The 12,520-nt window shown below is 30.3% G+C and overlaps 1 protein-coding gene and 1 pseudogene across 2 annotated transcripts; both read right to left on the bottom strand.

Annotated features, from left to right (window-relative positions):
* Positions 1-6,702: 6,702 nt before the first annotated feature.
* Positions 6,703-7,203, bottom strand: LOC148543866 (uncharacterized). The gene has a single exon (XM_088498747.1). The coding sequence runs from the start codon at positions 7,201-7,203 to the stop codon at positions 6,703-6,705; it is 501 nt and encodes a 166-aa protein (XP_088354873.1).
* A 3,257-nt stretch (positions 7,204-10,460) lies between these two features.
* LOC107616829 (delta(12)-fatty-acid desaturase FAD2 pseudogene) lies at positions 10,461-12,507 on the bottom strand (annotated as a pseudogene). Its single transcript, XR_015899785.1, has 2 exons — positions 12,421-12,507; positions 10,461-11,837 (listed from the first exon to the last, which is right to left on the bottom strand). The product of XR_015899785.1 is annotated as a delta(12)-fatty-acid desaturase FAD2 pseudogene (transcript).
* Positions 12,508-12,520: the final 13 nt, after the last annotated feature.

The following is a 12,520-nucleotide window of genomic DNA, read 5'->3' as shown; positions in this document are numbered from 1 at the left end:
AAAAAGATGATTGTTATAATATTTAAAAGGTGATATTTAATTAATTTATCAAAAAAAGTAAAAAAATATTTAATTTAAAAATATAAAAATAAATTATTTTTAAATATTTAAAATTTATTATAAAAAAATTTAGACAAAATTTAGACGTGAATTAATAGGCACCATAAAATTTACTTTAAAAAATTCTAAATATAAGTATAATTGACTGAAAAATAAAAAAGGAGTATCACAAGATCCACATGATACAATCACCACTACACTCTGATATATTACCAAAGGTCATACCTACACCCTCTTGGCCGGCTTGTTAATGACGGTCGTTCGTAAAATAGAAAAAATTTTTTTGAGGGGTCATATTTATCAACAGCCTAACCTTTAGTAAAATTTGAGAAATGTTAGACTCAACAAGTTTTATAATTTGTAGTTATTAATTAGTCATTATTGATATTTTTAATAGTATGAAATTTTATCTAATAGTATAAAATTATTCACTTTTTTTTTATTAGTTAAACGCTTGTTATATTTTAATAAAAGTGCTGATTTTCTAAACTTTTTGATAAAATTTTTCTACAGATATGATATGATTCCATGCCGTTAATTTTTTTTACAACTTGAAGATCGTTGGTAACAGTTAAATAATTAAATTTAAAAATTAATATAAAAAGTATATTACTAACGCGCGCTAAGGCTGTAAAGACATTTTATTAAAACGCCGCCTTTTGATTGAGTCGCTAAAAAAAAATTTTGTTTACAATTATATAAAACTATATAAGCTTAAGAAATTTGGATAAAATATATTAAATTTACAATTATATCCCATTTATAAAAGAAAAAGAGTAATATAATGAATGTGTTAAGAAAATTGTAAAAAAAATGTTAGTTTTAATAAACAACAACCATCCTACGAAATATTATTCGTTGTGTGTACATTCTTTATAATAAATATTATTTTGACATTAATTTTTTTAATAACTAAGCATGTATTCTTTATATTTGTTAATTAAAAAATAATTTAAATACACAATTAATTAATAATAATCATATTTTTGTATAAATATTAGGAATATTTAATATATAGATAGTATTTTTCTATTATAAATTTATAATAAAAAACTAACACCTACTATATGTTTATTTAAAGATAACTAACTGCAATATAAATTTTATAATTTTAATAATAACAATAGATATAAAATCTCGGATTTATTTTATGATGAAAACTTAAGTATAATTATTTTTATATAAAATTAATAATTAAAAATAATTGAATAATTTGATAAATTTAATTAAATTATGATATGATAACTCTTAATTATGAACTTTACATGAAGAATATGAATTTTCACCTTATTTTATTGTCATTTACTGCTTTTATTTCTTTTCTTTTCATTTCATTTTCTATTTGTTCAAACACAAGCAATATTTTTTTTGTTCATCTATTTGTTTTTTCGCATTCAAACAGTGGGTAAGAACAACAGGGGAAAGAGAAGGATGAAGGGTTGTAGACAGGGGGAGGATATTCCTATGTACTTGCTGACAAGTCTTTTATCATAATTATGGCAATGCCAACCGTGTGATCTTTTCTGAGATCAAACACACAACCACACGAGATTGGTGCCGGCAGATATGGGGTCCACCATGGACCACACCACATCCAATTGTTTCAGAGACCTAATCACATACCACGTGGCGACGTGCAATAACCAACCAATCAAAACGAAGCGCACGACTGTGGCTCTGACTTTGACTTCATTTGTAAATGGACGTGATTTCATGTTCAGTTGTTTGCTGTTCAGGCCGTTGCACTTTCTCCTCAGTGCCTTTTTCCAAATTTTTTTAAATAATAAAATAAATATTATATTAAAGAGTATTAGGAAATCAGTAACCTTTATGATTTAAAGTCATCAACTAATTATTAATGATGTTTTTAATAGTGTGAGATTTCATCCAATAATGTAGAATTACTCATTTTTTTTTGCTAATTACATGATGACCAGAATTTAATAACGTTGCTGGTCCTTTAGACTTTTCCTATTATATTTACACATTTATATAATTTAAAAGAAATTTATATTTTTTTTTTCATTTCATATCATATTTTATCTACATGATGTTTTAGTAAAAAATGAAATTTATTTTATTTGTTGAAACATTTCTTTTTATGCGGCACTTTATTTACTTCTAATTATTATTTTGATTTTGGTTAAATACGATTTTGATTTCTAAAGTAGGGGTTGAAAATTTTTTTCTTCCTAATCTTTTTTCCTTATAAAATTGTCCCTAATATTTAACTTAGTTTAAAAATCGTCCTTCACATGAAAATACTCTTCATCCTTCTTCCCCAAAATTAACCAGAAGCGCAATGGCATAAACAAAAGCAGAAGCAGAAAATAGAAATAGAATCAACAATAATGAACAACAACAACTAGAAGAATAATTTTAGGAATAGGGCAAAAATATATATACTAAAATAAATATTGTTAAATATTATTAATTATATGGAGATATAAAAATTAAAAAGAGTTAGTGAACACTTTTATTCTTAAAATACTATTCATTATATATAATTTATAAAAAAATATTTTTTATTTTTAAAACTTAAACTTAAAATATTTTAATTAAATTATAGATAACCTATTATTCTAACTAATTTTTTTATACACATTTAATAATAAAAGATTGAATTAATTGGCACATTAGCGCCTAATAATACACTAGTATTTATAACTTGAAATTAGAATTATATATAAATACTAAAAAAATTAAATCTGTATATAAAAAATATATTTATATAAAATAATAGAAACATAATTTATAATTTTTTTCTTTCTTTCTTTTTAAAATAATTAAATTTGTTATATATTTTTTAATTTAATTTTAATATAATGTTAGATGGAAGATTTTATGTATCTGTCTAATTATGTATTGTAATTAAAATATTTTTTTATTACTATTTCTAAAAATAAAAAATATATTTTAAATTAGTAAATTAATCAATTCATTTTAAAATTTTATATGCAACATAGGTACATATAATAGAACAAAAAATAAAAAATAAGTAATAAAGATGAATAAATCGAGAATAAAATAAAATATATAAAGTCACAAAGAAAATAAAACATTAAATTAATACCTAAACTATAATTGTTTGAATTAAAATTTGCAATTGAAAATATCAAAAAGAGAAACAATGAAATCGGAAGATATATAGAGTCATTGAGAGTTATATAAAAAAAATAGAGAATTTAAAATTTATTTTTTGATGAAGAGAAGATGACCACTAGACAAGAAATAGAAAAAAAGTTAAAAATATAAAAATAAGAAGAGGGTTCAAGGGAATAAAGAAGTGACAGCATAAGAATTATATTTGATTAAGTTAAATAATAGGCAAAATGATAGAGAAATAAAAAATTAAATTTAGAACTTTAGCTAATTGAGTTTAATTTATTTGTAGTGGAGTCATTTAAAATTAAAGTGGAGACACATATTATATATATATATATATATATTTTAAATAAATAAAAACACCGTGGGGGCAAGTGTCCCCTCATTGTTGCTACTGGGTTCGTCCTTGATCGACGACCATCCAACCTCACGGAGCTGCTGGCGTCGACGTGACCTCACTCCAGCGGCGACGACGGGACATGGCTCGATGGCGACCGATGACAGTAGGGCGTGGCGAGCTGGATGCGGTCTCCCTCAGCTCAACGTCTCCATTCCTCTCTTCTCTTCCTCTCCCCCTCTGCTCTCTCATCTCTTATCATTAGTGTGAGTGTGTGCTGAGGAAGAAAGGAAACGGCGAGATTTGGCGATGAGGAGCAGCGATGAGAAAGCAACGGCGGCGGTGGCGATTCCCTTCCCCAATTTCCCCTTTTCCCTCACCTCTTTTTCTTTGGAAACAACCCCTCACCCTATAAACGTGATTCCCTTCCCCATTTCTCCCTTTTCCCATTTTCTTTTTTCTTTTTTTTATATTTTTTATTTAGAGATAATTTAGTAATAAAAATAAAAAATTTGGTAAAAAGAACGATTTTAAAACTAAGTTAAACTTTAAGGACGATTTTATAAGTAAAAAAAAGTTGGGGACAAAAAAATTTTCAACCCCTATTTTAAGGATCAAAGTCGTACTTAATCCTTAAGATTTTTACTATTATTTCTATAATTGGTTCTACCAAAAATTTTTTTTTTTCAACAATCACCAAAATAAAAAATAAGTAAGAGCCATGAGTTAGATATTATTTTTCATATGAAATTTACATTGGTGTTTTTGCTTACCATTGGGGAGGAAGATGTTTTGCCGCTTTGTGGGTGTCAGGTTCAACACGTAAGGGCAGGGCATGGTGGCAGGGAGAGCGTCAGCAGCGTGGTAGTTCTCCGGCAACACGCGAGGAGCGTGATGATCTAACGGTCGCAGACAGGTGGCAGGGCGCACTACCAACACGCGGGGGGCATATTGCCCTGAAATCCGTGAAGCGTTGCAGGTTTTCGCACGTTTTCGAGGAGCCTACAACAACATGGAGATGTGTTGCCGGTAGTCTGTATGCAGGGGACAGCTCCCACCCCGATAACCAGCGACAAAGCAATGAAGCTCTATAAATTGACCTTCTTTGTGACCCATTCATGCATCAATAGTGTGGCTTCTTAGCAAAAGAAAATGAAAGGAGTATGTTAATAGTATATGCACCCAGAAAGAACAGGGTGTTAGTGTTAGCAGTGTTAGTAATAGTAGTGTGAGTAGTATATTGAAAGAAAAAAAATTATATAAATTATTAGTTTCTAGTGATTTTTAAAAATGATAAGTAATTATACGACACCGAAAAATATATTATCAATTATTTGAATCATTCAATTTATGTAAGTTGATAATTTTATTTTCTTATGTATTTAAATTTTTTAATTTTTGTTATTGTTAGTATATAAAAATATAGTATTGTTATTTTAGTATTATTTTTTTGATATTTTATGAATATTTTTGAATAAAATTTTTATTTGTCTAATATAATTATATTTTATTTTATATAAATGTGAATATATAATTTTGTTGAATTTTTTTGTTATAATGGAATTATTTTTCTGTATATTTTAATAAATAATTTAAATATTAATAACTAAATAAATATTTTTATTTTTTGAAAATAAATATGCAAATATCTATTAAATATTTTAATAAATAAATATTATAATAAATATGTGAATATTTATAAAATATGTTATTATTAAATATTGCAAAAATAAATATTTTAATAAATAAATATTATTAAATATTTTATTTAATTTCAAAAATTAAAATTATTTATATTTATATTTCAAAATTGACTATTAAATATTTATTTATAATATTTAAAGAATTAAATGTTTTTTAATTATGATTAGAAATAAAAATATTTATATTGATGTCAATTAGTATTATAAATAATTATTTATTTGTAATAATTATTATTTATTTAAACTAATAAATATATTTTTGTTGAACCAGCCTAACAAGAATTTGATGGTTCCTAAATTGGATCTGCCGCAGATGTGGAATTCGATGGTCGAAAACTACTTACGCTCCACGAGATTCTACCACGTTTCTAGGATTGGGGTGATAAGAGGATTTTACTCCTTATTAGCTGCTCTGGTGGAAAGGTGGAGGCTAGAAACTCATATCTTTGTATTGCCAGTAGGTGAGGTTACTGTGACACTGGAAGATATCGCTCATATATTTTGCCTACCCATTGATGGAGAGCCTGTGAACGGCTGGACAGATAGTAGTAACGACTTCCTATAGAGCTAGAGCATCGCAATATTCGGTCGCGAACCAGTTGTCAGTAGTTCTTCGAAATCTTATATAAAGTTGGGTTAGGTTCGGCGTATCAGAGACGCAGAGCCATTGGACACTGAGGAGTCTATTAAGAGATATGTCAGATGCCAGATTTTTTGTTTGTTGGGTTCGACCCTATTCACGGATAAGTCGACCGCATATGCCCACGCAAAATATTTACTGTTGCTTCGCGATTTCGAGCGGATCCATACTTATAGTTGGGGGTCAGCATGTCTCGCACATCTTTACAGGGCACTATACCGTGCATCACGGTATGATACTAAGGAGATGGATGGCCCTCTTAATTTGTTGTTTGTTTGGACATGGGAGCGACTGCCGTGTATTGCGCCCATATCGAGACAGTCCCTTCCACCGGCAGAGATATACCAGTTGCCATGAGGTAATAGTTCTTATTTTAGTCCTGCATTATATTGAATCAGCATATTTGTTTGACGGTAACCGTTTTTAATTTTTTCAATGAACCATATTTCAAGTGGAGTCATTCCGAACGGATCACAGCGTGTTATCGAAGACTACAGCGACTTTTAGGCAGGAAGTAGACTACATGGACGAGTTAAATATTTAGTGTTCGTGTCATTCCCGTATCCAAACATTAATATTATGGTTCTAATTTTCTAATAATATGTGGCAATTTGAGTGGCGGCCGTACGAAGGATTGATCATACCCTACAAGTTACATGGACACCTTGAGGTGTGTGACATCGTTGCTCTGTTATTGTCGTTCGAGTGTGTCGAATGGCACCCTACAAACCGAGTGATGATAATATTAACCTAACATTGAAAACATCAAAAACATCAATGGATAAACCCAAATTTAAAAATATAAACACGACGAACATCAGAAAAATTAATTGGCAAACACAAAGACCAACAAAGATCTAGGGACCACCATTGTCACCAACACCGCTCGCTCCTGCACGCTGAGGACATCGACTCCGACTATGACCTTGAGCACCACAGAGACGGCATATCCGAGAACCACGCATGTTGCGTGAGTCCATTTCATTAAGGTATCGGGTCAATTTGGGATGACCTTTAGACCTTCGTCTCAAGGTGGGATTAGTGAGCAATAATGTAGGTTCCTGATAAGTCGGCCATGTCTCTGGATTGCCTAATGGTGTGAAATCAAACCTATAGATCTTACGAACCTCTGTAATCTTGTACACATCATGCACATACAACTGCCAATCGAGACGCTGGTTAGCACAGCAAGCAATAACATGGCGACATGGTAGTTGTTCTACCTGAAAGTGCCCACAGTCACACGTCTGTCGCGCAATATCAACTACCAACACCTTTCTGCTAGTCATTTCGTGCACCTCAAATACCTCATTTCGTCTATCAAACCGGTGCACAGCTATATTCCCAGCATGTTGCATATTTGCTTCTATCTGCTGTTATGCAAATACAGAAAAATAGACTTTTAAGATTGGTCATTCATACAGTCTAGGTAACTTTTAAGATTTTTATAAGAAAAATATGAGTTTTGGATTTTAGATAATTAACTGTGGATTTTAGATAATTAACTGTTGATTTTCAAAAAGGTTAATAAGACGAACGATCATCACTGCTATTGAAAACAACTTTTTTTTATATGTATCTTCTTTTGACAATTCCGGAACTCCTCCGGTGAGACAATGTGATTAGGTTCTCACCCCCTACAACCTTATCTTTTCAAGAAACAGACGAAGAAGATTAGGAAGAGTTTATTGCGTTTTTGCTTTAACGATATTGTTGTATTAACTTAATTATTATTTTTTCTCGCTTTTATCATTATATTTTTGTAAAGAGGGATAGGAGTCGTGATTGTAATGTTTGTAAGTATTTGTATAAATAACTCTTATTATTAAGTATATAGAAGTCGTCGTAATAATATCCTCGTTATTAAAGTAGTACAGCCGGAAACGTGACATTCTGATAGTAAAAGTATTACAAACCAAATTGATCTGGTGAGTTCTACTCCTTCAAAGTGGCTAATTTAATCTTGGTGGTCTCTTCTCATTGCATATAAAATCACTGTGTATATCTATAATTTGAAAGACAGATTTTTGTGTATTTATGATCTATTGAAGTTTTTGAATATTGTATATGTACTTATGTATATTAATTTGTATTAATTGAATTCGAAATTTTTATTAAAATTTTTTTATTCATCTACTTAATGCGAAGTCTATTTTTCTTTGGTATAATGTATATATATAAAGAATAAAAATAAAAAATAACTCACAGATTCTTACTTATATATCGTTAATATTATGGATATATTAAATTAAGAGTGGTTATAACTTATAAGTTAAAAATCACCATAATATTTTAATTAATAGCCAATTATGACCGGAACATAACGAGTTTATTAGTTGAAATGTTACCAAGTCTCAAAAAAGTGAGCTAGTCTCCTTTGTAATATAATAGCGCCTAATTCCCTATGTGATGGTTTGGAGGATCATGTCTCTAGGGAGATCTAAGGTTTTTTTTTTTTTTTTTTTTTTTTTTTTTTTTTTTTTTTTTTTTTTTTTTCAGTCTTTTACACTACACATCTATACACACGTACAATCACTAATATTATGAATTTTATAACCTCCTAAGCTTAGTCAGAATTCGAATCCCTGTGCAACTCCTTGTGAGATAGGAGATTCTGTCACTAGCTTCAAGTCTCGGTTTCAAAGAGATCTAGGTTTAAATTTAAAATGTAGCTGTGGAGTGTGGATTAGGGCTGGTAATGAGTAAGGTAGGATAGACCTTACCTTAACCCTAATCTTATTCGCACTTTAAAATTCTAAATCCTACTCTACCTTATCCTACCTACAGAAATATTAAATTTTTTCAAAGTAAATATAAAATTCAATCATTTCAAATTTTATACATATTAATAACATAAAAAATAAAAAACTAATACTCTAAATTACTAAATTAACTAACTAATTGCCAATGAGTAATAACTCAAATGGCATAGTCTCCCCATACTCAATTAAGAGGTTGCGAGTTCGAATCTCATATCTTTGGTAAAAAAAAAAAAATTAACTAACTAATTTTAGTGGTTATTCATTTATTGTAAGTCATTACGTAAAAAAGGTTGTGGGTTCAACTTTCACTTTCTTCACTATATACCTAATTTTTATAAAATATGTGTTATATATGAGGTGCGGATAGGGTAAGATAGGGTACACCCTAAACCCGTACCCTACCCTACCCGTAAGCATATCCAGATCGTACCCTACTCTACCCGCAGCGGGTCGGATAGCCTACCCTATTCGAACAGGTTGAACTGGGTTGGATACCCGCAAATAAGATATAAATTGCCAGTCCTAATGTGAATGAGTATGTCTTATCTTTCTCGTTTATTGGATTTGTGAGGCGTCTTGGGCCAAGTTTAGGACCGAGCCCCACCTGAATCCATAACAATAATCAAATGATTTTACATTAGCATAATCAAACTTTTTATAAACACAAAAAATATAATTTTACTACGCGCATATGTTTTATAATAAATATTATTTTAAAATTAATATTTTTTTAACGACATGTATTTTTTATATTATTTATTAATTAAAAAATAATTTAAATATATAATTAATTAATAACAACTATATTTTTATAGAATATTATGAATATTTGAGTTACGAATAATATTTTTTCAAAAAATATATTCCTGTATGATGGATAGGTTATATTCCATTGTATCATTAACCACTTAATTTGGACACAAAAGTCCTCTTTTATTCCGCTAATTGGGTAACAAATAGATAAAAATAAATAATATTTAAAGTTCATATTTTATAGTACAGTAGAATACAATCATGGTGGAGATTCAAAACCCATAATAAGTTGGCAAAAATTATGATAAATTATTGATGTTTATTATATGAATAATGATATAATTGAAATTTAAGATAAACTTCAATGTGAAAATTGTGAAATTTTTATTGGGTCGTGCATGGCACTACCTATTACACTTTTGTCTATATGTTGGGGGGTTTTAGAGGGTTATGAATCATGAATCACGATGAATATCTGCTTGGAGTCCACCAGGTAATTGAATTTTCTTTCATAACCTCAACTCTCTTTTCAACTTCATCAGCTTTTTAGCCACTCTTCCCATTCTCCTTTTTGGCCGTCTAATTCAGATACACTCTCAGCAAATTGGTGGATATTTCTCTTGTATATTTGTATTATACACACTAGAACAAATTTCAATTATGAGATTTTCGGTGTTTTAATTTCTATATTTTAAGGAAAAAAATGTATAAAAATAAGTTGTTCAACTATCATTTTCTAAAAGATGTATTATTAGCATTTCATATTTGCTGTTAAGTGATCTAAAACAATAGATTTGAATATAGAAGAATAATATATGATTAACAAATATTATTTTATGTTAGTATTTAGTCAATAATAATTTGTATTTATATTTGTAGAAATTTTATATATAAAAAGTATATAATCTGCATCTATATTTATCAAAAGTTATACACATGAATCAATATAATTTACACATATAAATTAATAAAATTTATTTGTTAAAGATAATTTAATACTTATACTAATAAAAAATATTAAAAATTATTAGTCCCAAAAAATTTCTCTTGAATATATTTAATTTAAATCCAATACATATAAAATACATATGGGCAAATGCTTTGCAAAAGTATTTCATTTGTCATAACAAATTGTTCTTCTGCCAACTTTGTTTCTTTAATCAAAGTTCACCAATAATATAATCACTGAATAAGAAAAAAAAATAAAAAAATAAAAAAGTTACAAAATGTCTCTTCAGAATTAAGAAGAGGCCAGCCAACTACTATAGCGATACAAGAACAAAAAAGTAAATTCCTCACACTTAAAGCTTATTATACCAAAGAACACCTTTGTTGTCGCTATCATCATCAGGCTCAACATACATGCACTCTTTGGCCTCTCTCCATAGGGCCTTGTAAATTGGAGTGCCATCAAACTGATAGTATTCTCGTAAAATTGGTTTAATAGCATTGGTTGCTTCCATTGCATGATAGTGTGGCATTGTAGAGAACAAGTGATGCGTAACATGCGTATCAGTGATGTGATGAAGAACCTTATTCAAAATCCATCCATAATCTCTATCTATTGTTGACAAAGCTCCCTTAAACCACTCCCATTCATTGGAATCATAGTGAGGCAAAGAAGGATGCGTGTGCTGCAAGTAAGTAATTAGCACCAAAAGTGCGTTAACCACCGCCAACGGCATTCCATAAACACAGAGCGTCCAAACAAGGCCTTGAGCTAAGACCAGTCGGTAAATGCCATAGAACGCGGCCAGGACACCGACGTCCGACAAGAATATCTGAAACCTCTCGCGATCGGAGTAAATCGGACCGTACGGATCGTAGTGGCAGGCGAATCGATCGTACTTCCTTCCGGAAACATTGAAAGCGAGATACAGAGGCCACCCGAAAAAGAGAGTAACTGATAGTGTGATGGTTCTTCCTACGGGATTGTTAAGATACTTTGTGTACCAACGGATGCTGGATCTTCGCTTTGGGACGAACACCTCGTCGCGGTCGACGGATCCGGTGTTGGAATGGTGGCGACGGTGGCTGTGCTTCCAGGAAAAGTAAGGGACGAGAAGGAAAGAATGGAGAATGAAGCCGACAAGGTCATCTAACCATTGGTAGTCGCTGAAGGCATGGTGGCCGCACTCGTGTGCAATGACCCAGACGCCGGTCATGACGGCGCCTTGGGCGAACCAGTACAAAGGCCAAGCCAAGAAGGAGAGGTTGTGTGGAAGATTCCAGAAGTAGTTGATGGCGACATAGGCGAAAATTGAGGCTATGGTGAGGTCGAAGAAGACGTAGGAGAATGAGCGAGCGACGGAGCGTTTAAAGCAATGTGGAGGAATTGCTTTTCTGAGTTCGCCGAGAGTGAAGGGTGGTTTTGTGTGAGGTGCTCTCTTCAAAACTTCTCCTTCTTTTCTTGATGATAATGTTTTTGACTTCCTCTTCCCGGCAGAATGACCACCAGACCCCATATCTTCAGACGCCTGTTTCCGATTTCGAGGTAACACAAAATTAGTTTTCAGATGAAATATATATTAAAATATAAAATATAAATTAAAAATAAATTAAATTGTATATGTATTTAGGTAATATTTGAGTTTGGTATATGTATGTTATTTTGTATTTTATTTTATTTTATATTTTTTAATTTCTAATAAAATATTAAATAATAATAATATAATAAATGTATAATTATAAATAAAAACTATAGATGTTAATTGTTAAGTTAGATAAAGTTACTTTCTCTTCTTAACATTACCATTTGGTTAATTACATACCTACCACCATCGAGATCATGAAAACTCACCGTGCCAAATTGTGCAAAATTAGTTTCAAAAAATTATTAAATAGCAGAAATCAATCAAACCCTAAAAAAATATGTTAATAGCGTTGTGTCTTTTTTTTTTTTTCCATAGTTTTGTGTGTCAATTTAAGCAAAGATTTAGCTACCAATAGTTAGAAGAATGTTAGAACACGAGGATTGAGAGTCACTCGTGGAATGCATTGAATTGTTAGAGAAACTAATAACAATTTAAAAATAAAAGGGTAGAAGAAAAAGAATAGTACCTTAAGGAGAAGAGAAAGATATTGTTTCTCCTGCTCCTGTGTGTCTGAAGATAGGAATTTGTTGTATTTTTTCCGGGTTTGAGAGAAGGAAAGATAGTTA

This window comes from Arachis ipaensis, chromosome B9 (genome assembly GCF_059453495.1).
Source record: "Arachis ipaensis isolate K30076 ecotype BB chromosome B9, ASM5945349v1, whole genome shotgun sequence".
NCBI classification, from domain to species: Eukaryota; Viridiplantae; Streptophyta; class Magnoliopsida; order Fabales; family Fabaceae; genus Arachis; species Arachis ipaensis.
Note: the sequence above shows the minus strand (reverse complement) of the source record. Positions and strands in the feature narration are given on the sequence as shown.

What these genes read in the sequence shown, in the direction of transcription:
- LOC148543866 (XM_088498747.1), bottom strand. Translation starts at nt 7,203, where the DNA reads ATGCAACATGCTGGGAATATAGCTGTGCACCGGTTTGATAGACGAAAT.